This window comes from Syngnathus floridae, chromosome 21 (genome assembly GCF_059516105.1).
Source record: "Syngnathus floridae isolate MCC-2025c chromosome 21, RoL_Sflo_1.0, whole genome shotgun sequence".
Lineage (NCBI taxonomy): Eukaryota > Metazoa > Chordata > Actinopteri > Syngnathiformes > Syngnathidae > Syngnathus > Syngnathus floridae.
In genome coordinates, this window is record NC_142433.1 from 3,104,780 (window position 1) to 3,130,573 (window position 25,794).

Sequence of the window (25,794 nt, forward strand, 5' to 3'; positions counted from 1 at the left end):
GTTGTTACCCTTAGTTTAGGGTTAGCACTTATAATATTTAATGAAATAAATGATAATATATAATTGCACGATGGATGAATAGCTGATTTTCTGCATTGCGGTCACCCTGAATGACCTCTTCAGAACCCATCCAGCCTGTGAAGCTTGAGATGAGAGCACGGCAATGATGCCCAGTAGCTGATGTCACCATCTCTGCTTCCTCCCTTGAATGAAACAATGCCTTCTTGCACAATGGCTACTTTCTTTTCATCTTTGTGAATAGCGTCCACGTCTTTAACTGCTAGGAGACTTCACCGCCGGTGTATTGGATCGGTTGCTCCGAAGGTCAATGATTCCATAGATGTTCAGCAGAGAGGGCTCAAGTGCAATGTGGCGATAAGATCAAAGGTCAAAGTTTTGTTGTCTGTCTACATGTGTTGCTGCACTAACCATGCCACACCTATCTTCTATTCCACTAAGAATTAAAAAAGACACCAGAATGTTCCTGTAGGAACAAGAAGGAATTCTTCTCTCCCTCCCTAGCGTCAGATATTCAGCTGCCTGCCCTGGGTGGGTGTCTCGGTGGAGATCCACATTCTTGTCGGGATTCAAAGCTATCTGCCGTGTGTATGTCCCACAGATCTCTTGCATGGACACCATTGTTCCCCCCCTACCCCAACCCTCTCATCGCTCCTCCTCCTCCACCTTCCTGCCCCGGGAACAAATCCGAGTCTCTGTTGAGCGCTCGAGGACACGAGCAGTATGTGGTACAACCCACTCTGGGCATTCCTGCACCCAGCCTCTATCAGGTCAGTGGGACCGAAACAAGGAGGACTGTGTACTGTGTGACATGAGTGAACAAACATGGCTAACCCTGGTTGCAATGTTTGCACTAGAAACTCAGCAGCGATCTTTTTGAAGTGAGTCTCTATGGAGGAGGAGCATCTGATGTTTATTTCCTAAAATATTATAAATACTATTTAATATGCCATTATTTTTGAAAGGGCCTCTTTCCATGTATTTTTAAAAAATACATAAAATAATAGCCTACTCAACTGATGCGCAAGTGTAATATTTATCTGCCGCCGCATTTATGTGTCGTAACTCAAAGAGATGTTTTCCAAAATAGCAAAAGCGGGCCTCACAAACAAAAAGTCATCTGTTCAAAAATATTAATATTCCAACGTTGCTTGGGTGTAACCCCGGGCCGACTGACCCCGGCAACAACGATGGCTTTGTCTGCCAGGCTGAACACTTGCAAACCAAGAGCTGAAACAAAAAAAATTGTAATTGCAAGTTTTGTCATGATCATACTATTATTTCCATCAGATGTTTTAAATGCAACACGCCCGTGGGCTACTAATTTGTTTACATGTCCTGTGATTGGCTAGCGGCCAGTCCAGGTTACATCACTTTATCCAATTCAGCCAGGATAGGCCCCAGCTCACCTGTGACCCCAATGAGGACTATAAAAGAATGGAAAAATGGGTTGTAAGATCTCATAATGCAAACCCAAAACCCGTTCACCAATAAGACAAATGAGGCCGATTAGATGTTCCTTGTTGACCCCGAAGACGGCCTAAGGCAGATGCTCGAGGAACAATGGCCCGACCCATACGGAGGGCGGCAGCGACTGACACAGCCACTGTTGCTCCAAAGAATGCTTGGAAGCATGCCAGGGATGGACCTCACCCTCCCCAATGTCTAATGTCCCATGGTGCAATTGGACCGTTCGGGCAACACCTTCAAGAGCATCAGAAGAGCAGCAAACAAACAAGCAGCACGTCCATAGTCTTTAGACCTTCGAGGGCTACCGAGAGTTTTGAAGAGGAAGAATCCCAACCGGTCTCAGCGCTACTTTCATGGCTACGGCGAGCACCTCAGGGCTTGGCAAGAAGAAGAAGAACCCTGGACTCATGGATTCTTTTAGCAAGATCTTTGGAGGGGATAAAAAGAAAAGAAGCAAGGTGGGCAGCAATGCATTTAAAGGGACCATATTATTTATGCAGCTCTTGCATGACGTCTCAATAAATTAAGCAAATATGCATTTTATAATAGTCAAATGCAGTTCTGCTGATATTGTCATGTTTGCAATGCTATCACTTCTGCATAAAGATTCTTGCTCTTTGTTATGCATCACAATTTTTATCCCCCTTAGGGGTCATTCCGGGGTCACCTGGCCGCATCACCCCAGCAGTCCTCTGCCCGCCGCAAGACCAATGAAAATGCTGTGGTCCAGTTCTTCCGCAACATTGTATGTTTATTTCTTATTGAAGGGTTAAAATAACAGAAATATGAAAAATAATAATGCTAGTGGGCAAAGAAAGCATCCCTGAGGAACACCATGTTGAACACTGTATTTAAGAAATGAAATAATTATTTCCAATCTATTCTGAGTTGGACAACAAACTGGAAATCCACGTTGTATTTATGTAAAATCACTTTTTTTCAATTACTTACTTACTTTCTGGTCTCTTTTCAGGTTTCCTCACCTCGTCCTAAATCAAAGGTAAGTGTAATATTGGTTATGTTTAATTGATAATCTGATTTCCAGTGTTTTTGTTAGCTTCACCTTTTCAGGGAACCAAAAAGGGGATCGCACAGCAAAAGAAAATCACTCACTCTTTGTTTTAAAACTAATCCTAGTGAATGGGAGCCTCATCAGAGAGAGGATTATCACACATTGCCATCTCCTTATAATGTTTTCTTTTTGCAGTGGAGGGAATTCTTTGGCTTGGTATGTCAATATAGTATTTTTGGAAATTAACTTTATGTACGCATGCTTGTGAGTGAGTGTTTTTTTTTTATTATGCATGCTTTGTTTGCACAATGTTGCTAACATCCAAACAGTTTTGGTCACTTAACTCCTTTCCTCGCTACAACTGCATTTATTTTTTACTTGCTTCACTTCTTAGAAAGAAGACATACTTTTAGTGTATTAAAGTATTAAACTATAAAATTATGCTTTATAAAATGTAATCTGATGTAATGAATTAATTGAATAGGATATAAAGAAATTAAACCATTTTTGACATTTTTTTTGTTTTCCTTGTGTTTAAGCTTTTGCCACCAGGGGGCAGTGTGATACAGACAAATGGGTCCAATATTGTAAAATAATGAAAACTAATAATGAAACATTTTGTGAATAATAACAACAATAACAAAATATAAATCAAGGTAATTAAAAAACAAAAAAACTAAATGACAATACAATTTTGTACATAGTGTTCAAATATATATATATAAATATATTCAAATAATGATGTATAATATTAGATATAATATCAAATATTGCTTTAAAAAATACAATACTGCAACACAAATGCTATTTGTTGGCCCGTCTTTAGTGCTTTGCATTAAATTTTACCATTAAGCTAGCAGACTTCAAGGAAAGATTTTGACCCCATAATCAGATTTTTTTTTTTTTAAATAAACTGTGAAGATGCAATTTCCAACACAGTATATTTTATCGAGTCACCATTAAAACTAACAAAGTTATGTCTTATTTATAGTTGTGCTCCAATTGCAATTTCAATTTCCCCCTTGTTTGCTTTCAACCCAGAGTGACACTCTACTTGTGGGTGAATTTGAAACAGCACAGCTCTTTATGAACCACAACCGGTAAACATTTTCTTTTAGGGTCGGGCTGGCCTACATCTTGTCTTTTTTTTTAAATAATTTCACACCTCTCTTCCACTTCAGAGGACTCATCTCTCCATCTGCATCCTGTTTGTATTTTCCTATGTGTCAAATGTCATCTTGTACTTGTGATGTGACACTGACTGACTCTCTTCCTTCGCTTCGGTCATTTTCTTTCTCCTTGTAGGTTTCACTGTGAGCATATTATTATCTTTATAGGAACAGTAAATTACTTCTTTTTTTATTATTATTATTATAATCAATCGGGCTCATGCTCGTTAATTCCGTTTCATCATCCCACAAATGAAAGGCCAACTGTATTTCCCAAAAGAATAAATGAAGAAACTTGGTATAGATGTTCCAAAAAATATTTTTGTTAGGAATTAGGAGAGCTGAGCTTACACATTTTTTTTAGGTTTCGTCACCACGTGCAGAGAGCACAAAGTCGCCCGTCAGACGGCGCAGGGAGCAAAGCACATTGTCCAGACTCTTCAACCTGGTCAGTAAAACCCGACCCTACTGACAACCCCCTTTTTAAAACCCTTCTGAATTCAATCATAATATCCCTAAAAGTGAAGAACCTCATAAAAGCTATTCAATCTGTGTTTACACCAGTGACACTCTCATCCAAAATCAGTGAGTAGCAAATTGATAAATATGATTTGCTGGCGAATCACAGCATCATGTCATTCAAATTAACTCATATTATTTTTTTAAAATACATTCATCAATCTAATGTGTCATGTCACCTACTTCTTTTGCTCCATTTGGATGAATCTGACTAAACGTGAACAATTTTGACATCTTAATTTCATGGCTCTCAGCATGTTTGACTGTAAATTCAAAGTCCCTGTAAAGTGGAAAGAAGTCTTCTGAAATTGACACACCACAGAAAATATCTAAATTCACTTTACAGGGTCTTTAAAATGAAATTTTTTTCTTAGCAAGCAATGATTAGTGATTCAAAGTCAAGATTTACACCTTCTCGTCCCCAGGGTGAAACCAAGTCCCGTCCACCCCCCAAACGCTGGAGCACCATCTTCTGAGCTCTCCCCTAAGGTCCAAAGCAAAAAGTCAAAGCAGATGGGACAAGATGATGGGGGATCAACACATGGGGACGTGGCAGATTCACAACTCAAAAAATAATTAACACACTAATGGATTTTTGTGTCCACTCTCCACAGATGGAGATGGTCTCATCCAAGTCCTTATTTAGCTGTCCAAGTGTTTAAAAAGTCCAGTCAAGCTTTGAGTTTGTATCTCAGTGTAAAAATATCCTAGTCCGATGGTGCTAATTTTGGTAAATGTTTTTCTATTTTTGTCTTGTCTGGCTTTTTTTTTTTTTTTTTTTTTTACAAGTGATGCTTTGTGTGCCTCACAGCTTTCTAGAAAATTGTCAAAATATTTTTCAACTCTTAACTGTTACAGCTCAATGATTAATCGTGTACAGATTAATTGATCGAGTGAACGTGCCCTTTTAAATTGCACTGATTAATCACAAATTATTTGGTGGTATTTATTACATTGGAGGACGTAACGTTTTGTGTGGTTTGCGTCAAAAAAAAAAAGAAAGGTTTGTCGATCCGAAGGTCCGTTTGCAAGTGGCTCAAAGGTTTTAGGTGGAAGAAAACAACATGTTTGAGTTTAGTGATCAGGAAGTCATTTGTTTAGTCTTTCTTGTGAATATTATCATTTTGAGATGTTCGATGTGCTAACGGGTCACAGTTAGAAATTAACACTTTCATTTATAAACTAAAATATAAACACAACTTTAGTTTTGCCTTTGCTCATATATACTAATTAAATTGCATTATATTAAATGTTGTTCAGTCTTACAACTGTCTGTTGTTTTTACACACATTTAAATCTAATATGAACCACATAATTGTGGCTTAAAGTCTGCAAGCAAAATCACGGGAAACCCCAGACAGGCTAACAAATAGCATAGGCGTGGCGGTGTCGTGACCTTTCAAACAATCCCCATTTGAACACGATTATTGAGCAACATATGCAAATAAAGAACATAACACTCAGAGGAATTTTTAATCTCAGCAAAGAATCGGGAGCTCCGAACGACTCCGTCTACAGAATATCACCCAAAAACATTACGCTAACAGTTTTAATGCAAAGGCACGGTAAAGTGGAATTCTACAATTAAGAAAAGAGTTTACTGTAATTGGTAATGGGCAATCTTTTACACACTCAACGGCCACAACATTAGGCACAAAATTAAGAACACAAAGGGTAAATAAAAAGATTGTCTTTTGGCCAAATATAGTACGACCGGCATTTTTCGAAGGCGCTCTTTTACCTTGGTATTTCATACCACTTTTGTATTGGATCTATACTGTGAAGGTGTACCTAATGAAGTGCCCAGAGAGTGGACATTTTATGCCACTGTCAAAGAATGTTTTCATAAATAATGGTTAGCAATGATCATTTATATGATCTTATGAAACAAAGCAGTTTTTAATTGAAGATCCAATTTAAAACTACTTTGTTTCCCCAAAGCTCTCTCCCGCCTCCTCTTTGTAAACATGACCACTAGAGTCCAAATGTTGAGTTCTTAGTTCGTCCACTATCCCGGACACGCTTCCCAGCAACCCACTCATCCCATCCTCCATTTCCCCGTGGAAATCCGCCTCCTCCACTTTCACTTGTCCTCCCATTGACAGGAAAGCATCGCCGCCGCCGTCGTATGCGTAACCGTAGCCGTTATCCATGTTGGGCCGAGCCGAGCCCGTGTTGTTATCAGATGAAGCGATCCTCTCGCATCTGGCCTGGTGCCTCAGGAAGCTGTCTCTCCAGATGACCTTCTTCCCGCACACGCCGCACTCGTACGGCCGCAGTCCTCCGTGGGTCTTCAGGTGCTTGGTGAGATGATGTTTCATCTTGAAGGACTTGTTGCAGACGGGGCAGCCGAACGGCCGCAGGTTGAGGTGCTGCATTTTCACGTGACGGTCGCGCATGCTCTTCAGCGTAAACGCTTTGCCGCAGTGGCAAAAGTGGACTTTGCCCGAGTAGGGAGCGCTCGCCATGGTTACCGAGGATGACGACGACGGCGTTGGGGGCGACGTAGGTGGCGGCAGATTGGCGGAAATGGGGGGCAAATGACGACCGGAGGGGAGGGTTAACGACGAACCGCTCGGCGCGATGCTGGTGGGGGGCCAGCCTCCATCCGAGGCAGCCATGGTGAAGTCGGGCGACGCGGGCACCAGAGGCCTCTGGGAAACCTGACCCGTCCCATCTTCGATTTCATCATAAGTGTCCGAGTTAAATTTACCCTCTGTTTGACATTGAAATCCCTCCGCAGCTTTACCGACCATCTCCCCCTCTTGTGGTCTGGACTCTTGATGAGACCAGGGACCCGTTTGCCACTGAACTCGGGCTAAAACGGCACAGGGTTCTCCCAAAGGGCTTTCGGCTTTATGGCACGGCGGGACACTGGATAACATCTGCGCTTTATCTCGCACGCCCGCCAAACTCACCTTGACCGTGGCTCGTCTTGACTCGTCGTTCTCGACTAACATGGGTTGCAAGTCTCCTGGAAAAGTGAAGAACCAATGTTAGAAACTCCTTCAATGAAAATGCAAATTTCCATCACACTAATAGATTTAATACAGTATGGCTAGCTAGCTTTTTGAACACCAATGTTTTCACAAAAGAAAATTGTGTTATTTGTCTTATCGGACTGACCCATTTGTGCAAATCCCTCCTTCTTCTCCATTGCCTCTTCTCCGATTCCTTCATCCGCCTCAAGCTCTCGTTTCTCATTCTTCTTCCTCTGCAGTGTTTCACCGTCCTCCCCGCTCGTATTCTTTTCATTCTGTCTGTCAACACTCTGCAAAGCTCCTCGAGGCTGACACCGGAGTTTCTGCTTCAGTATTTCTGCACTGGGACTCCCGTGGGCGAAATGGCCACTTTTGCCATCGCAAGTCTCTTCGCAGCAGATGTAATCGTTCTCTGCGTACGGGAGGGCATCCAGCTGGGAGTCGGCCAAGTGCTGCGCTGGCGAGGGCCGTGAGCTCCCCCATCTTGAAAATTGCTGCGGGCGCCTCCAAGTAGCTAACGGAGGCAAGGCGTCAGGTTTAGCCTCTTTCCTCCTCCCCTCTCTCTCGAGATACAAACAGTCAGTGCTGCTCGGTGACTGCTGTCTCGATGCGCCGCCGGCGTGAACCGCGTCCACTACGGTTATCTCTACCGACGGCCGAGGTCTTTTTAGGATCTCGGTGCATTTGTCTACGATGTGCCACATCTGGAGGAAGCTGGCTACGGTGACGTAGTTGACGATGTCATCGTGGACGATGCTCAGCTGGCCTGTGTACGCCGAACTTAGCACGCTCTCAAACGCGACTGGGTCCATGACTGACGGAAGGGACACTGTTGTCACATTCTTCAGTAACACCTGAACAGAAAGAAAATGGATTACAAAATGAAACTGGATTACACCAAAATGTAGTCAGGCTCACCTGGTCATGGAAGTAAGGCGAGGATGCAGCCAGCACACAGCGGTGGGCCCGAAACACTTTGCCTTGCACGTGGATGGAGAGGTCACACAGCCGACCTTCCTCACGTTGGTGATTCAGGTTGTCCAGAACAGCAGCACGGACAGAAGGGAAACACACTTGCACAGTCAAAGCTGCTGGAACAGTAGAAGCACTGGAGCTCGGATCCATAGTCCCACACTATTGACGAAACCATAAAGTCATTCATGTTAATGAGATTCTAGATACTCACTGATAATCAATGTTTCTAATCACATTAGCATATATTTATGAGTTCCTAAATCCAACATTGTGCCCGATACATATCGTCATCCTTCTGCGCAATACAATTCATTCAATGCGTAACCTTCAAAACGTCGTATGTCTGTACCGTCGTAAAACGGGGCCCCCTAACAATCTTATACTTTTGCGTCCCGAATCTTTTAATAGATGTGGAAAAAAAATTCACATGTATGTGAGACGCATATTGGTAACACGTCTTTTTGGGTCAATTTAAATGAAAATCCACAATAATGTCTGCGCACTACCACAAGCACGCTGAGCTAACTGTTTTATATAAAGCACTGTCTGTACTGTACCACGGTCGACACCGTTCGTTATTCTATAATCACCAAAACATTAGTTGTGTAACAGTCTGTGCCATAACGTGTTACTCGATTTAAAAAATGACTTAATTAGCATCAACCCTAGCGAGTTGCTATCAAACTAGTTAGCTAGCATTTCACTCACCTGTACGCAATCTTTGCGTCGTGCCTTTTATTTGGAATACGTATCGTCTTCTGGCATGTCTAAAAGACTTATTAATAAGAGGAATCCAGTGTAAAGTGTATTATTTTATAATATTCACATAAAAATTAATATTAAGAAGCCAGCAAGTGTTAACAGCAGCTCCCCTGTTGTTACGACGCTGGTGCATTGATGCTATAGCTAACCGTTTGAACGCGCCACATTCTCCAATATTATTAAGAAACGTGGAAAGTTTTTTTTAGTCCATTTTCTTCCATGGCAATTAACCTAAAAGGCGTTATGACATCTTTTCCCCAAATATTTTGGCGATAATAAAAGACCAACATCACATGATATTTAAAGACTGCCACAAGATGGCGCCATCGGGTCAACTAATACGGCCGGAAGGGATTTAAAGGGCCAGCACACTTTAAAATCACGGTTTATACTCCTAGTACTATATTTCTTTTTATGTTATGGAATGAATTATGCAGAAAAAAAATGATATGGTAGGCGTTTTTAATTAAGTGAGGCTGGCGAAAAGGATGGGGAGGGGAATAAGCAGCTGCTGTCATTGACGTGCGTCGGTCGTTTTACCGCAGTACATCTGCAGGATCAACTGAGAGGGAGGCAGCTGCTGTGTCGCAGCATAAGGCACTGTGATCGCAACAAGGACACATCTGTTGTGGCTTTTTCTTTTCCTCTGATGGATGATGGATTTAGTTGCTCGCATGCAGGTTGATCTGCAATGCCAGCGCAACCGGGAATTATTTCTTCGGTGCAAGGGCTCATTAGATAGCTGAAAATTCTACGATTTGCATCATTGGAGAGGACGTCCGATTTTTCTCCGGAGGAGACTTTTAAATTAGTAGGCGATCGGATTTAGATGATTATCTTTAGATTATTGAGGTTCGTGCAAACCAGATGGTGTATCTGTAAAGTAGTATAATTCATATTTATGTAGACAATGCATCGTCAGCTGGTGGCATGTCACTCAAACAAATATTTTAACGTCTTGTTATTTGATATAAAAAATAATCGCATCAATTTCCACGCTGGTGTCACGATGTCAAATCTTATTTTAACAACCTCAGGGAAAAGGTTATAGAATCTCAAGGTGAAATACCGGAGGGCACTGTGAGTCATCACATGAATTGGAATGTTACACGTGCTGCTTTTTTTTTGTAAATAAAAGCACAGCTAATATTTTCTGCAGCAATAATTTTTCGCATTTAACACTTTAATCAGCAGGAAACGGTTGACTTGAGCCAAAATATATATTTAATGTCTCTTCTTTTTGCACATTACAATGCATGTACTGTATAGCTGCTCGGATGCACTTTCTTTCAAATATGCAGTAAACTAAATCAATAACCATCAATCTAAACTAAATAGATTAAAAGAACCTTTTGGGACCCCTCGTTCCAATAAAAAGCTACAATCTCTAACATGGCTTCCATTCACATACTTCTCCTTTTCCTCTCCTGCACATCATTTGGTGAGTTTCTCCCTGGCTTCATTTTTATTATTGTAAACTCTTACACAACCTCAATGTGGTTATAATTGGAGTCTATTGTGGTATTATGTAAATAGTGTATCGATGCGACGGAGCATGTGCAGAGCCGGAGTCGGACACGCAGGCGGTGGTGGGCCGAGGCTTCAAACTGGGCTGCCTCTCCTGCAAGAGGAGGAGTGAAGTGAAAGCCACGGCCACTGTTGAATGGTACTTCAAGGCCAAAGGAGAGGTTGACTTTGTGCAGGTGAGGGAACACCTGCCAGATGTATTTATTTTGTTTGCACATGCACGCATGGATATATGAGAGTCCCCGGATGTTAATATGTTTGACACACAAGTAGTGTTGACCTTGTGTGTCCTCTTTGATAACATGATGGAAAAATACTGGACATTAGGTACACATTTGTCATCCTCAGATCTACACCTACACTGAGATGGGCCCCACTATTGAAAACGAGCACTTCCTGGACCGTCTTGATTGGAACGGGAGCAAGAGGAGCAATGACATCCAAGACGCGTCCATATATATTCTCAATGTCACACTCAATGACACAGGAACTTACCGCTGCTTCTTCAACCGTATTCTCAACTACGAGAACTACGAGTACACCACCGTTGTCAGCAAAGTGGTTTACCTCACAGTGGTGGAAAAGGGTATGGCACTCAAATGTGGATTTGGGATCCAAGCTGTGATGAAGAAAAATATTCACAAATGATGTTGATTTGTGCAATTGTGTGCACAGCCACTAGAGGTACAGCCTCCATCGTGTCTGAAGTCATGATGTACGTGACCATCATCGGCCTGCAAGTGTGGCTACTCATCGAGATGATATACTGCTACAGGAAAATAGCAGCGGCCGGGGAGGAAGCGTTAAGAGAAGCCGCGTATGTATATTTCATAAAATATGAACAGGTTTTCTTAAATTGTTATCATTGTGATCACTATATTTATTTTCTTCCAGGAATGCTGAATATTTAGCGATAGCCTCGGAAAGTAAAGACAACTGTGCAGGGGCACAAGTTGGAGAATAGCCAAGGTATGTTCAAAAAAATGTTATCATTTGATTTGGATTTAGTCAAAACTGTGTGATGGATTCGATTCTGTTTCAGGCTTCCATTTTGGACTACAAACTCCCCTCCTATAAATCCTATTAACTGCATGACAACAACTTGCGGAGGAGAAACTATCGTCATCTTAAGTCCTCTGTTTGATCCTTTTTTCTTTCTTTGATATTGACCTCAATTAAGAATCCAGCACTGTAAAAATAGTTAGCAACATACACAAACTGCACATGTACGAGATACTTATTATGCATTAACGAGCCATTGTTTAATTTGCAAAACTGCGCCAGCCTGTGGGACTCTGAGGTTTAAAAAAAAAAAAAAAATTCCTTGACTTGAATTGATAAAGCTGTGACAAACTCAGGCATCTCAGTAGGAAAGGGGGTCTCCATTCTCTGGGTGGTCAGACCCCAAAAAAAACTCTGGAGGGCTTGTAACTAACTCTGAGGGACTTTAAAGACTTTATTAGGGGATGCATCCTTTGGAGTTGGAAAGATGGCTCCCACAAAGAATGCAAGCACAGGACACTTTTAATAGTTTAAGATGCCTGGCACAGACCAGATGGTCATCTCCATTGTCACCTCCGCTGAACATATCACCAGCACTGTGGGTTTGGCCTTCACCAAGCAGCTCAGTGGACACGTCTTCATTGTGGAACATTCACATCCCGATCATCTCGGTTCCAACGAAAAGGACCCTTGACGGTGGAACCATGTCAGAGGCTACACTCTTCATACTTTCTAAAGAGCTTCTTCTTGATGTGCTCCTCCAGTCTGCAAAACTCCTACAAGTCAATCTTAAACTGGAGGAAGTTACTTCAAGTGCTCTTTGTGAAACCTACAGTTTTTTTTTCATATTTTGTGAATCACTGTCCAGCAAAATTCCATCCACTCTTTATTTAACAAATTATTACGGCGATTAATCACACTATGAACCAAAGTTTCAAGCAGACCAATTTTATCTTATTAGAAGGGTGTGCACTTTATGTAAACTGCTAACACTTAGCATGAATTAAACCTTTAAAGACCAGAGATTAATAAAGATTAGTGACACTCACAGTGGTTTCCCTTTTCCATGCAATAATTAAAGGCCATGAACAGACTTGGGGAGAAACTACATAAATGTACAATGTATGCCAAAAAATAATAACTAACATAACATGCATGTTTTTGGAATATGTGACCAAGTTACAACCCTGAAACTGTGAGGTATGCTAACAACTGAAACATAAGCATATTTTGTTTTTGTAAATTGGAACTAATTGGTCTTATTTGTTTATGTATTTGTTTATTTATTTATTTTTTAGGAAATGAAGGATGCAGAGAATTGCAACAACAATGTCAACAATGCTATGAAACACCAAGAATAGTTCTTTTTTGTCCCTTTTTATTTTATTAAAGTGCCGTTTTGTTTTGTTTTATTTTGTTTTGGGTAACCGTGATTGACAGACGGCAGCCATTGGACCACCCCGCCTATATGCAAATTTCTTAAAGAGACAGTACGTCTTTCTTTTTATTTATCTATTACTATTATTTATCATTATTTCTTCAGTGCTGATTGGATTTCAAGAAAGATAAACAAATAATAACACGTTTTTAAGATTTCCAAGTAATAAAGGAGTGATGGATTACACTGCGGCATCTTTTAAGTGCTTAGGCCGTTTTACCGCACTGCATCAGTGGCATCCTGTCAATTGAGAAGCAGACGCGCTGCTGTGGCGCAGCAAAAAACAGTCAGCACAGGAAGCATCCTTAATTATTTTTCCTGGATTCGGTAGCGCTTTTGCAGGTTGGTCTGCGTTGCGAGCACGACCAAACGTTTTTTTTTTTTTTTTACATACATAAGGAGTTATTAGCTGAGATTCCTCGTTTTCCACAAGCCGCTGCCATTGTGCGGGAGAGGACCAGATTTTCTTGCGAAGGAGGCCTCTAATTTGACCACAGTAGGCGATCAAATTTAGAATAAATATTTGCAGATTATTATTTGGGGGTCGTTTACCGCTGGTTCTTGTAATTTGATTATTAATCGGCTTGCACTTTAATATCATACGTGCTTTTACGTTTAATGTAGACGCACTCATATTACGCACGTTATAAAACCCGATTTATGTATAACGTGTTATTTGAAACCATTAGAGATAATTGCATGTATTCCCAAGCAGGTGAAACGATGTGCATCCCATTTTAAAATCCTCTGGGAAAAGATAATCAAATCCGAAGGGGAACACGTTCTGTGAGCGCTCACATAAATTGCTTTATTATTATTATTTTAAGTAAAAACAAAAGGAACCCATCAATTAAATTTTCACATTAATACACAGTCAAAATCGTCCACTAACAGTAATTTCTGGTATTGAAACTGTTGATTTGAGCCAAAGAAGAAAAACTATAGGTATTAGAAGCACATTAAAAAGGATCCGTAGCTACTTCTTGATTTATTTATGATCCTAGACTGCACTTTGTTGACCTATACCTTTTAAGATCTGCAGCATTCCTACAACTAAGCATTATCACTATTGATTAATAACTCCCAAAAGAAAAAAACTTTCTTTTGGGGTCTCCAGTCCAGTGACATGACTGCAATTCACATTCTGCTCCTTCTCCTCTCCTGCACATTGCTTGGTAAGTTTCCTTTCTGTTTTTATTCTGTGGGGGCTTTAAAGAATCAATGGATGTGTATCGTTGCAAACAGTGCACCAGTGCGATGGGGCGTGTGCGGAGGTCGACTCGGACACTGAGGCGGTGGCGGGCAAAGGCTTCAAGCTAGGCTGCATCTCCTGTAAGATGAGGAGTGAAGTCAAAGCTACTGCCACTGTTGAATGGTACTTCAAGCCCAGAGGAGAGGTTGACTTTGTGCAGGTGATTAGATCAATCATATTTCAAATCAGCAAAAATGAGGTCAATAAAACACACAGAAGTCCTGAGGGGGATTTATAATCTGTGTTCTTAGATCTACACCTACAATGAGATGGGCCCCATGATCGAGAATGAAATCTTCATGGATCGTCTGGATTGGAACGGGAGCAAGAGGAGCACTGACATCCAAGACGCGTCCATATATATTCTCAACGTCACCTTCAACGACACGGGGACGTACCGCTGCTTCTTCAACCGCATCCTCACCTACGACAACTATGAGAACACCACCATTATCAGCAAAGTGGTCCACCTTAATGTGGTGGCGAAAGGTATGACCCAATTCAACTTTTTGCTTCCAAAGAGCCTTTTGTGATGTCACCTTTCTTGTCTCCACAGCCACCAGAGGTACAGCTTCCATCGTGTCTGAAGTCATGATGTACGTGACCATCATCGGCCTGCAAGTGTGGCTCCTCATCGAGATGATCTACTGCTACAGGAAAATATCAGCGGCCGGGGAAGAAGCGTTAAGAGAAGCCGCGTATGTATATTTCATAATATATGAACAGGTTTTCTTAAATATTATTATAATCACTATATTTATTTTCTTCCAGGAATGCTGAATATTTAGCGATAGCCTCGGAAAGTAAAGACAACTGTGCAGATGTGCAGGTTGGAGAATAGCAAAGGTTAGTCATCTGATTACAATCCATCGTAATATTTTTGGTCATGGAATCCGATAATCAATTTTATATCTACCCCCAGGCTCGCCTTTTTGATGATGTCATCGCTCCTGAACGCCCCCGCTAACTGCATGAAACCAACTTGGAGTAGGGGAACAGATTGCATCCTCATCTCCAGTTCATTATGCATTCATTAGCATACACTGTAGTCACCGTAAAAATATTATGTTGACATTCTGTATATTTATATGACATGCGTAACACTGCCTGTAAGACTGTTGAGGTTGAAAAAAGCTTTTTACTAATTCGCCGCCTCCTAATGTCTGAAATAAACAAAAATAAAAAAAATAACGTGTGTTATTTATAAAAAACAGAATGTGGAGCCAAGTTATGATTTTGTAGTTTTCTGTGGTTGAATCTTTTAATGAAGTATTTTCTTTATTGCATTCTAAAACGGTTCAAGCTTGTTAGGAACCATTTCAGGAACCAAAAGAAATTTCTCCGTAAATCTTATAATTTTAACACACAGTCAGTTTCGGGGTAGCGGGGCAGGTTGAGCTGGTATTTCCTCTCCAAGGCTGGTGGCACGAAGCGGCCTCCCAGGAAGTGATGGCGTCCCTTGAAAAGGGTGGCAGAGTTTTTAGGAGCGGTCAGAGAGATGAGCGTGTCGGGGTGCAATCCGTCGACGCTCCCCTGCTCCACATCCCAACCTGGAAAATAAATCCAAGAGTCACGTCAAGACACTTGGAAGCAGTGATGAGCAAAATGCTACGTAAAGATGAAGGAACCTGAAGGGATGTCGATGCTAGCAATGGGCACAGTGGTCTTCTTCAGGACATCGATGATGGAACCAAAAGGCTCTCGCACTGCCCCCTTAAAACTGAAGCCGAAGATGGCATCGATCACCAGGTTGAAGGCCTCGTCAATCACAGGAGCCTAACAAAATAATTGAAAAGGTCACAATTGAAAACAGTAAAGTTCGACTGCTACAACAAACCTCGGGCATTTCTGTAAGAAATGGGATCTCCATTTTCTGGCACTGGGTGGTCAGACCCTGAAATAGTGGTTTGTTGGGCCTCTTTGGATACAGGATGGAGGGTTCGTAACCCTGAGAGAAGATGTAGAAGTCATTAAGGAAACTTCCTTGATGGTTGTAAAGATGGCTTCCTCAAAAATCAAACATGGCAACACTCACAAATAGTTTAAGATGTCTGGCACAGACCAGGCCGTCTCCTCCATTGTTGCCGGGTCCACATATAACCAGCACTGTGGGTTTGGGCTTGACCAAGGAACTCAGTGGGTATGCCTTCAATGGAAAACGTGAGATGCTTAGATTCACATGATGATCATTCTGGAAGGACATTGTGGTTCACCCTTGTGATGGCGGTAGCACAACTGAGCCCTGCGAGCTCCATCAGCTGGTCCACACTGAAGCCGTACTCACTGAAGAGCTCCTCATCAATGCGCTGGGCTTCCTCTTGTCTGCAGAACAAGTACAAGTATGACGAAAACTAGACATCACTTTAAATTGTATTTGTAAAACATACCCAAGGTACTTGATGCTCTGGGCCATGATGGAAGATTGTCTGCTACTGTAACAGTTCTTCTGGTGGTTGTCAGCTGAAGCTGAAAGTGGGCATTTCCCAGTTTGAGCAAAAACTGCTGCAGCCCGTGAGGTCACCAGAAAGCCGATGCCAAAAAGAGTCCGCACACTCAGCATTCAGATGGTCCTGCAATGGTAAACAGCAAATCTTCTTCATGCAATTTGTAGTTATGGCTGATTGTTTGTTAGCATGTGTTGAATCCTTAACGACAACCAGAGATTACTAAAGATTAGTAACACTCACCAAATGCACGCCAATTTTCCGTTAAGAATGCAAATTTCTGTTAAATGCCATGCAAAAATACAACTTACAAAAAAACAACACCCAAAGGTCTGCAGGCTTCCGTGGAAATGACTTACTTCCGGGTATGGGGACCCGGAACAAAAACAGTACTTACGTTTCAAAATAAAAGTTAATAGCTACAGTGGTTCAAATTTCAATATAAAAGTTTGGAGTTCCGTTTTTGAGAGCTGGGAGAAATCAATATAAATCAATGCAATTTTTATACAACACAAAAAGAAAGACGAATTTAATACATTTTGAATAAGAACAACTTTATTTCAATCAAAGAAAATTTCACAACAGGCCGGAGTAGATTTTATTCAAAAAAGCTATGAAAAAAGTCACTAAACTACCTTATATAAAAAGTAATTTTTTGAAATTCAAATTTATTATGAAACAATAGTTCATATTTTATTGCCTGGTGGCTAACCATAAGCATGTCGTAAAAAATTATATATATAAAAGTAAACTAAATATATAAATTGATTGGCATGGAAAATGAAGACCAGGGAATCACATTATTGGACAGGTCTCAGTTCGGATTCCACTCTGAAAAAAATAAAATAACAAGTAGCATTATGTTTGCATCACTTTTGTCTGTTTCCTTTTAGTGGTCTTACCTTGCGAGGTGTGCTACTATTGAACACGTAGGAATGAGGCAGCAACCCCTCTGAGATGCCACCAGTACGGTAGGAGCGGGAAACCGTAGACATGGAGCTGCCGTTGTTGGGCTTGTCCGGGGAGAATCCACAGGAGCCGCACATAACTGTACGACTACGAAGATTGTACTCGCTGTCCCCGCAGGTGCTGTGAGCAACCTGCTACGGAAACAACAAACTCTTGACTTTTTTCAAATTATTGACCAACACAAAAAAAAAAATGCAACAATGGTCATGATTGCGTTCCAAAATTCCCATTTTATTGTATTTATATTTTTATAATATTACCATGTCGTCATCATCATCTTCCAAATGTGTGCGAGTGACTTTCCTCATCGCCATTTCCTGGAAGAGAAATGGACGTCAAAAAAGAAAAATTGCTGTTTGTTGTTAGAAAGATGTGTCACCTCTCCGTTCGCGTTGATCAAGGTCGTCTGGAACTGGTCTCCGGTTCCCCAGTTGGCCTGTGTCTTCCAGACTAGATCAGAGGGAGGATTGTGGTTTCCCCCAGCGCCAGCTGCCCAGATCTGAGCAGCATGTGAAGGTCATTGAAACATTGAGCACCTTGTATCTGAGATCTTCCAGATAAGATGGATTACCGTGACTCGCTGGCCGGCCTTCAAGATGAACTTTGCGGGAAACTTGAATGCAATGGGAGCAGAAGATCCAACCTGGCGCTTCACCTGCCAGTTCCCCAAATTCTGATCCTAATAAGAGTCCAGTTGAAATTGATCTCAACAGGTTAGTCATTACTAGAAAATGTGCAAATTTAATAAGATGTGAGATGTTCCACTGTGACACCTCCACTGACCTCATCTGCTTTATTGCTGAGTCGGACATATTTGCCATCCTGGTCCACCTCATCCACGGTGACCCGCCCGCTAGCAGAGGCCTGCTGGGTGATGCGAGTACGAGCCACAGCGCTTCCGGCGAAGCTCGAAGCCTCGCTGTCCGTGTCGGTGGGACGCTTCCTCTTCCCGCTGGAGTTGTGAGCGCTGCAGTTGAAGGATCGGGAATGAACCGACGTGGTCGAGGAACGACTTCCTGCCATCCTTGTCGGCGGTGGACTCGGGGAAAGGCGTAGCCTGCGGACAAACGTGGAGACATTAATTGCTATGACAGGAGAACTTGTGGTATGTTTGTAAGTTGTGCACACATACCTCTCCTCCTCGCCTTCAAGCAACTTCCTGTAGGCACTTATCTCCATATCCAGCGCTAGCTTGACATCCATTAGCTCCTGATACTCATCCAGCTGCTGCTGCATCCGCTGCCTAATATCGGCCATTTCTCGGTCTTTCTCCCCGAGAAGACGACGCATGGTGTCCCTCTCTCTAGACAGAGCCTCCTCTAGATCTTTCACTTTTTGATCACGGGCTGCAAGCTAGTGTCAACACAGACTTTTTAAACTTCTCCAGCTGAGACAGATTCTAAGGTCCAAATGATTAATGGTTACCTGTTTTTGAAGCTGGCTTAATTGAGATGACACGGACTCCAGTCGGATCCGGGTCTGCTGGAGCTCCTCGTGCGCCGCGCCCACCAGGTGGCTGCTTCGGTCCGCTGACTGGCGAGCGCCTTCCAGCTGAACCCATAGTAGAAGGTAAAGAAGAGTTCGGGTGATATTTTCTAGTAATTTACCTTGGAGTTGTAGGTCTTCTCAATCTCCTCTTTGTAGAGTTTAATTTGAAGTTCATGCTGGCTTCGCATCTCCATCAAGGCGTCGGCCAGTTTGCTTTCATAATCTTCCTGGCGGCCGTTTTCCAACTCCACCACGCGAGACTCGTGCCGACGTTTGACCTCGCGTAACTCCTACGTGAGACGTGAGAATGACTCATCTTTATTTTCATTAATTAAATAAGCGATAGTGATGATAATCGTGTCCGACCTCGGAATGCAGGTTCTTTTGAAACTCCAGCTCCTCTTTAAGGGTTTGAATGCGATTCTCTCCATCCACCCTCCTGAGCATCTCATCCTGCAGCTGCTTTCGGGCATCTCCCAAGCTGGTGTCGAGCTAAACGTGGCAAGAACTTTAACACAATCATCACAGTCATTTAATCGTGATTTGATTCACCTTGGCAACCTGCGTCTTCAGATCTCGGTTTTCTGTCTCGAGGCTACGCTTTTCTCCTAACGCTGTCGTCAAAGACGCGTCCTTGGAGTTCAGCAAGGCCTCCAAGTCTTTGAGCCTCTGCAGCGCTCCTGCCAGATCGGATTCTTTCTTCGTGTTCCTGAGATGACAGATAATATGGAAAATGGATGGACAATTAAATGGGACGAGACCTCATGGAAACCCTCGACGCAGTCAAATGTGCTATTTTGAGAAGAATTTTCTCGGAGGGGGCGGACGGGGATCTACTTTTATGTTTCCACATGACTTTTAAGCTACAATGTTTCCAGTCTTCTCCATCTAGCCACAAACCACAGCTTTTGGTGTTTGGTTGCGATGCTACCATGGCAACAGCCTGTCCGTGCCAAACACACTGGAGCCATCAAGACAATATTTATGGAAGAGTAGAAGAACCACTGCCACGTATCGTGAGTGTGTTATTACTCTGGAGGATGTGGAGGGGGAGGAGGAAGTGGGGGGGAACGGGGAAGAACTTAGTCATCAGGCCATTGATGTGCGACTATGGGATGGTTAAATGGAAGTCCAATGTTGAGCTGCAATTAGTCACGAGGAGGATTTTCCTTGGGGTGTGGCCCCAGCAGCAAATGTCAGCATTAATATCCAGCATCCATTTTGTTGTTGGCATAGTTTTGATAAAATGGCCGGGCCTCACCTTGCTTTCAGCTCCTTGAATTCCTCCCTCAGCTTGCCCACCTCCAGCTGCAGACGTGCACGCTCTTTGGCCACCGAGTCCAGAGTCTTACGGGCATCCGCCAGCTCCGTCTCGTAAGCGGCCTTAAGGCCCGTCAGCTCCCGGGACACTTCTGTTTCGGATTCAGTGATGCGCAAACGCAAGCCGGCGTTCTCCACTTCCAGGGACCGCACCTTGTCGATGTAAACGGCCAGACGGTCGTTGAGGTTGCTGAGATCTTTCTTCTCCTGGAGACGTGTGATGCGGTTGGGGGAGAGGGCGTTGTTTGCACCTCGAGGAGTGTTTTTTGGGGTCGCCATCTCTCGAGCTTGCTTCTGCTGATCCAGGAAAGACTCAGTGTCATGCATTACACCAAATGCCACATGCCGGTATCAAAGAAACTTCATAGAGGTTTCTTCAAAGTCAAACAAAGGTTCCTTTGTAAATACACATAGAAAAAATAAAAAAACTCACCCTTTGCAATGGTTCAAAGAAACTTTGCAACGGATGGATCCTAAGGTCCCGTTCAGCCTGTTGCTATGTGTATACTGAATGAATATAACCAAGTGCCCATAGGAAAGAATGAGGTGGGAGGGGTGGAGAGGAGAGGTTGGCCTAAAAAGTTTGGCAGTCCCTCAGGGTGGTTGTTCCTCTCCATCTCTCTTTCTGGTCTGCGGTCTGAACAAATGAGTCACCCTCTCTAGCTATTCCTTGTGATTGGTGTTCATTTTCTTTTTGTTAAAATATCAAATTTCTGCATCGGGCCCAAAAATGGCTGAGGTTGCTGGGCACAAATCAGTAGACGTTCCTTTCAAACATTCAATTACATCAATTACAGGTTTTCTTCAATCATTTCCGAGCAATCTTTCAAAACGCATTCTTACTGTCACTGAGTGGGTGGTTTAACCACGATTATCTCAAAGTTAACCTAGTTTGTGCCACTAAATCATGAGTGATGTGGGATCTGTGTAAATTTTTTTTTTGCACGACCTTTTGAGGTAATCACTGCAAGTCATTCACTGGTCTATGAATTCCTGAATTGTTAGATTTATGCAAACTGAAAAAACCCGCATGTTTTTAATACCTTTAAATCTTTTGTTACTGCGCCAATTGTTGTCATTAATAATCTACTTTTGTTTTTTGCTTTGCCTTTGAATTTTTTTAATGCTTTCAAGCGAAACAGTGACGTCATCTGGCTTTATGACGTATGGTCTGAGGGAAAACCCGTGTTGGATCACAGTGAGTAGTCTTCCACTTTGTAGTAATGTCAAATATTTGGCATAATAGAGAGATATTAGACAATCTTGATGGTAAAATTATTACGCTGGGGACAAAATAAAATACAAATAATAATCTCGCACACACATATGATATTGAAGATAAATGTGAAAAAGTAGTCCACTCCTTGTTTTATTAAGCACGTAAAGCTACTTTGCGGCGGCTCAGTGTCGCAAAAACGGGAATCGAATTAAAAAACCTACACAAACAACGCTTTTTAAAAAAAACTTTAACAGCCGAAAAGTTGTCATAAAGGCCCCGTTCAATATTCGGCGCATCTGTGTCGTGTCGGCTCGAAAACAAGCGAGGTTTAGCCGCACGCTTACACAAGCAGCCGTGGAGACGAAGCGGAAGCCTCCATTTTAGCTCCCGTGGCCGCTCGCCGCCTCACGTGTCCTGGCCTGTCTGCCTCACATGACCCGTGTGTTTGTCCCCGTGATCACAAGCCTCCATCTCGGCGGATCCGTGTTGTTGCCATCGCTCGTTCCCACGCTGACCGAGCCTTCATGGATATGCTGGAGCAGAGTGTGGACAGCTCGGCGAGGTGAGCTTCGGCCCGTCAGCCGTTTCTCTCGTTCGGCCCGCCAGGCTTCGTCCGAGCAAGGCCGCCATAGTTTAGACTCTTTGCAAACGCTTTTCTTTCTATCTTTTAGCTGTTTGACACTTTTACTTGCTTTCTATCAGAGTTGTTTTACGACTATTTCATGCTTCGGCAATGTTTCATTTATACACCCAAGCGATCATTGAATTGATTTTTGCCCTATTTTTGAATTTAGCAACTGTGTAACATTGCGGCTACTGCAAGACGTCAAAACGAGGCAACAACTTAAGCATGGTTTTATTTATCTTTTTTTTCTTGCCAGCATTGCGTTTAACTTTACCGGGTGTACGTTTTTGGAGATTATAAGTACTTAAGTAGGCCAGAACTAGCATAGTTTTGGAGGTATTAAGGTCATTTCAAGAAGACGTACCAGTTCGAACTTCAGACTCAAACTCAACGTTTAGTTAGCCTTTATCATGTATTCAGATTTTACATTTTAAGTTACATTTGTTTTATTTTACTTAATTTTATAGCACTATAATGCAGTTCGGCGCTGTACTTTATTATTTTTTATCTTAACATGTAGTTTGTTTATGTGACCACACGGTGGCGCCGCTCACCTGTAACAACCTTTGATCAACTTTAATTGTAGCTATTGATGCTAGTTTCGAGATTTACGTTATTCTTTAGAGAAAATAACTTTTTCACTTTTTTTGCAGTCACGACAAACAGGAATCCGACGACATTGAGCAGTTACAGGAAGGTATGATATTTATTTCAAGCAGAATATTTGTTATGTTCTAATATTTTCTATTATGTGACATATGGACGTGCAATATTTAACTGACTCATATGTGCCCAATTTTGGTTTGCTTTATTTACAGGAGAAGTAGAGGATCAGTCAGCTGGGACCATTTCTGCTGTCCAACAGGCTGCGTTCTCTGACCACAATGTCCAGTACCAGTTCCGCACAGACAGTAGTGGCGGGCAGGTAAAGACTTTTTTTAATTGGGTGTTGTTTTCTTTCTAGTATGATTCCAACACTGTTCCTGCTCTCTCTCAAGGTGACCTATCGGGTCGTCCAAGTGACAGACGACAACATCGACACATCCTCCGACGCCACTGCTGCTGTTAGCGTCGTCTCCGCCGCAGCATTTGCAGGAGCACCTCAGGTACGTGAACATGGAAGTATTACTGTGAATTTACATTTTAATTTGATTTCAAGAACAAAGCAAAACATAAGATGATGTTCACTCAGTTGTGGTTTCAACAGGGCTCAGAGATTGAAGTAATTTTTTTGATGGATTCATTCTTTATCATCCAGGCTGTGATCCAGAACCCTTTCAGTAACGGGGGCAGTCCTGTCGGGGAGACGGTGGGAGGAGAGACACGTTTCGCCTACTTTCCCGCCACCGCTGTCAGCGACGGGACAGCCACAGCCGTGTCGGTGCAAACCACCTCTGAACCCACAATCACACAGGGGGCAGGTTTGTTTACATACTTTCACTTTATATGGTCTTCAAACAGAATAATAAATGTCGATTAATAATAATAATGAAGCTTTTATTGCTTGCGTCCAGGTCAGTTCTACGTAATGATGACCCCTCCTGATGTGCTGCAGTCGGCAACTCAGCGGACCATCGCGCCGCGCACACACACTTACCCAGGGTGAGTACATGATGTCTCTTTACATGGAAAAAAAACAACAACAACTCCCTCTTCTACACAAAGCCGTTCTGAGTCCTACATTTGAAAATGATTTCAATCAAACGCCCCATGAAGTTTTATTTTGTTCCCAAAAATAAAAAAAAATCCCAAAGTGCAACAGCGGAACAATAGCGTTCCTTATTAAATGATCAAAAATCTGAAAACCACACTGTGTCCTACTTACCTGCCATCCCCAGAGACGTTGGTGAAAGCGAGATGTTGCAGCATGGCAGCACAAACTGGTGAGGAGAACTTTCACATTCGAACCAATGCTGCGACCCCCTCCCTCAGTGTCACCCCCGTTGTTTACAAATCAACACAATACTGTAATCGTCCTGTGAGGTGTGATGTGTTTGTCCCTGAGGTGCTCAGCATAAACGTCATAATGTAATAATCATAGTGTCATAATTTTGCCTGACTGATGGGGGGGGAAAAGTCTCTCCTAAAATTAACTTGGATATAAATGTACTTTTAGAATTAGCTGTCGTTAATTTTGCTTGGAGCTACAAGAAAAATGTGTGTCCTTACAGGAAGGTGGACGGTCCACGAGCACCAAGGGATGAAAGAAGAAGAGCGCAACACAATGAGGGTATGTAAATATATTTTTATTATATTCCAATAATTTAATTAACAATTCCCTTCTTTCAGTGGAGAGAAGAAGAAGAGACAAGATTAACAACTGGATCGTCACACTTTCAAAAATCATCCCTGACTGTAACATAGACAATAGAACTGGAGCTGTAAGTTGTGCAAAAAAACTCTCGGGACACCGCATATGATTAATATTTCCATCTGCCTCATTATTAGAGTAAAGGAGGCATCCTGTCCAAAGCTTGCGATTACATCAGAGAGTTGCGTCAGAATAACCAACGATTGCAGGAGAGCTGCAAAGAAGTGGAGCGAATCGAGCTGGACAACGAACTGCTTCGACAGCAGGTTAACAAAAACACGTCACCGAACAGCACCCCTTAAATATATTTATTTTGCTTCAACAATTTTTTTCAGTCAAGGTTTACACTGTATTCAGAATGGTCCTCTCTGCCTTTTCCAGCTCGAGGAACTCAAGAGCGACAACGCGCTGCTTCGAGCGCAGCTCCAGCAGCACGGCGTCGAACTCAACGGAGACTCAACAGCCCAGTGATAAACGGAGCGGACACCTGTCGAGTCGTAAACATGCGTTTTTCCCACTCACCTGAACTATACAGGAACGGAATAACCATGGGTGATTACTTCCATCTCGATCCCATTGAACACAAAAGTGGGCCAGTGGAAGGACCACTGATAGACAATGTCTCCCTCCATATGCTGCTGGCCATTGGCTGACATTTGCTGAAGAGCCCAGTGAAACCCCCCCCGCCCCCCCACCACCTCTGCTTCAAGGAGAACGACCTCGGCGCTCCACCACACTTGCACAAAGCTTTATTTTACTGTAATTTATAATCCTGCCACACCTCCTAACTCACCCTTTTTGGTGTATTTGTTATTTTTATTACGCTACCAAATGAATAGGAAGTACCACTCACTTAATTTATCAACTTTGTCCACAGACAGCACACTTAATTATTCTTTTCAGGCAGTTAATCAGTGAAATAGTTTTGACGGTGTTGGTTTTTATTTTAGCGCAAGACATCTAGCTCAGGTAATTGGGGTAAGTGCACTGGCATCTGGTTTCCAGATTTTACATATAGATTTTATTTTTTGAATCCTTTTGTTTCCGGGTGCTATGAACAGATCCATTTTATTGTGCATCGCATAAGGTAGGTTAGTTGAGTTTCCTTTGTGTCACTAAGGTTAATGAATGTGGGGGCTCATTTGGAGACCTGCCTCGGGCATTTTTGTTTGTGTTGCTCCCCCACTAATCAATTACGCAGAAATGTTTGGGACCTATGCGGCTAATTGAAGGCAATAAAACAATGAGCATGAATGAAATGGTATTTGGGATTGTCATGGAGGTTTTGTCAAA

The 25,794-nt window shown here is 42.4% G+C and overlaps 7 protein-coding genes across 15 annotated transcripts; 4 read left to right on the forward strand and 3 right to left on the reverse strand.

Moving 5' to 3' along the window:
* The first annotated feature begins 1,710 nt into the window (after positions 1–1,710).
* On the forward strand, positions 1,711–5,442 carry mbpa (myelin basic protein a). 4 transcript variants are annotated; one of them, XM_088366225.1, is made up of 7 exons: positions 1,711–1,946; positions 2,138–2,233; positions 2,462–2,488; positions 2,696–2,716; positions 4,034–4,117; positions 4,234–4,254; positions 4,614–4,741. In XM_088366225.1, the coding sequence occupies exons 1-6, from the start codon at positions 1,842–1,844 to the stop codon at positions 4,234–4,236; spliced, it is 336 nt and encodes a 111-aa protein (XP_088222351.1). In that variant the 5' UTR covers positions 1,711–1,841; the 3' UTR covers positions 4,237–4,254; positions 4,614–4,741. The 4 variants fall into 4 exon arrangements, with proteins under 4 accessions (XP_088222351.1, XP_088222349.1, XP_088222350.1 ...); XM_088366223.1 differs by lacking the exon at positions 4,234–4,254 and having other exon boundaries at positions 4,614–5,442; XM_088366227.1 differs by lacking the exon at positions 2,696–2,716 and having other exon boundaries at positions 1,716–1,946.
* zbtb22a (zinc finger and BTB domain containing 22a) lies at positions 3,655–9,231 on the reverse strand. The gene is made up of 4 exons (XM_088366214.1): positions 8,853–9,231; positions 8,088–8,303; positions 7,315–8,023; positions 3,655–7,162 (listed from the first exon to the last, which is right to left on the reverse strand). Exons 2-4 carry the CDS (start codon positions 8,292–8,294, stop codon positions 6,111–6,113), a joined length of 1,968 nt encoding a protein of 655 aa, XP_088222340.1. The 5' UTR covers positions 8,295–8,303; positions 8,853–9,231; the 3' UTR covers positions 3,655–6,110.
* A 172-nt stretch (positions 9,232–9,403) lies between these two features.
* On the forward strand, positions 9,404–12,485 carry LOC148379909 (sodium channel regulatory subunit beta-1-like). Its single transcript, XM_088365569.1, has 6 exons — positions 9,404–10,347; positions 10,443–10,609; positions 10,782–11,019; positions 11,109–11,250; positions 11,328–11,402; positions 11,476–12,485. Exons 1-5 carry the CDS (start codon positions 10,299–10,301, stop codon positions 11,395–11,397), a joined length of 666 nt encoding a protein of 221 aa, XP_088221695.1. The 5' UTR covers positions 9,404–10,298; the 3' UTR covers positions 11,398–11,402; positions 11,476–12,485.
* Positions 12,486–13,109: 624 nt separating this feature from the next.
* LOC148379910 (sodium channel regulatory subunit beta-1-like) lies at positions 13,110–15,310 on the forward strand. Its single transcript, XM_088365570.1, has 6 exons — positions 13,110–14,048; positions 14,119–14,285; positions 14,377–14,614; positions 14,682–14,823; positions 14,897–14,971; positions 15,048–15,310. Exons 1-5 carry the CDS (start codon positions 14,000–14,002, stop codon positions 14,964–14,966), a joined length of 666 nt encoding a protein of 221 aa, XP_088221696.1. The 5' UTR covers positions 13,110–13,999; the 3' UTR covers positions 14,967–14,971; positions 15,048–15,310.
* A 43-nt stretch (positions 15,311–15,353) lies between these two features.
* Positions 15,354–16,967, reverse strand: naxe (NAD(P)HX epimerase). 2 transcript variants are annotated; one of them, XM_088365568.1, is made up of 7 exons: positions 16,881–16,967; positions 16,513–16,695; positions 16,339–16,447; positions 16,161–16,271; positions 15,963–16,073; positions 15,754–15,901; positions 15,354–15,675 (listed from the first exon to the last, which is right to left on the reverse strand). In XM_088365568.1, the coding sequence occupies exons 2-7, from the start codon at positions 16,683–16,685 to the stop codon at positions 15,476–15,478; spliced, it is 852 nt and encodes a 283-aa protein (XP_088221694.1). In that variant the 5' UTR covers positions 16,686–16,695; positions 16,881–16,967; the 3' UTR covers positions 15,354–15,475. The 2 variants fall into 2 exon arrangements, with proteins under 2 accessions (XP_088221694.1, XP_088221693.1); XM_088365567.1 differs by having other exon boundaries at positions 16,813–16,951.
* A 160-nt stretch (positions 16,968–17,127) lies between these two features.
* LOC148379912 (lamin-A-like) lies at positions 17,128–22,026 on the reverse strand. 4 transcript variants are annotated; one of them, XM_088365313.1, is made up of 13 exons: positions 21,910–22,026; positions 20,288–20,643; positions 19,579–19,735; positions 19,393–19,518; positions 19,146–19,316; positions 18,964–19,089; positions 18,671–18,891; positions 18,322–18,595; positions 18,110–18,217; positions 17,918–18,037; positions 17,799–17,855; positions 17,472–17,672; positions 17,128–17,400 (listed from the first exon to the last, which is right to left on the reverse strand). In XM_088365313.1, the coding sequence occupies exons 2-13, from the start codon at positions 20,623–20,625 to the stop codon at positions 17,365–17,367; spliced, it is 1,935 nt and encodes a 644-aa protein (XP_088221439.1). In that variant the 5' UTR covers positions 20,626–20,643; positions 21,910–22,026; the 3' UTR covers positions 17,128–17,364. The 4 variants fall into 4 exon arrangements, with proteins under 4 accessions (XP_088221439.1, XP_088221438.1, XP_088221440.1 ...); XM_088365312.1 differs by lacking the exon at positions 21,910–22,026 and adding an exon at positions 20,780–20,983 and having other exon boundaries at positions 20,288–20,640; XM_088365314.1 differs by lacking the exon at positions 21,910–22,026 and adding an exon at positions 20,780–20,983 and having other exon boundaries at positions 17,472–17,669.
* On the forward strand, positions 21,491–25,765 carry usf2 (upstream transcription factor 2, c-fos interacting). Of its 2 annotated transcripts, XM_088365316.1 has the most exons (12): positions 21,492–21,544; positions 22,030–22,127; positions 22,844–22,887; positions 23,009–23,115; positions 23,189–23,296; positions 23,449–23,611; positions 23,705–23,792; positions 24,029–24,073; positions 24,362–24,420; positions 24,480–24,571; positions 24,639–24,767; positions 24,883–25,765. In XM_088365316.1, the coding sequence occupies exons 1-12, from the start codon at positions 21,506–21,508 to the stop codon at positions 24,970–24,972; spliced, it is 1,062 nt and encodes a 353-aa protein (XP_088221442.1). In that variant the 5' UTR covers positions 21,492–21,505; the 3' UTR covers positions 24,973–25,765. The 2 variants fall into 2 exon arrangements, with proteins under 2 accessions (XP_088221444.1, XP_088221442.1); XM_088365318.1 differs by lacking the exon at positions 24,029–24,073 and having other exon boundaries at positions 21,491–21,544.
* Positions 25,766–25,794: the final 29 nt, after the last annotated feature.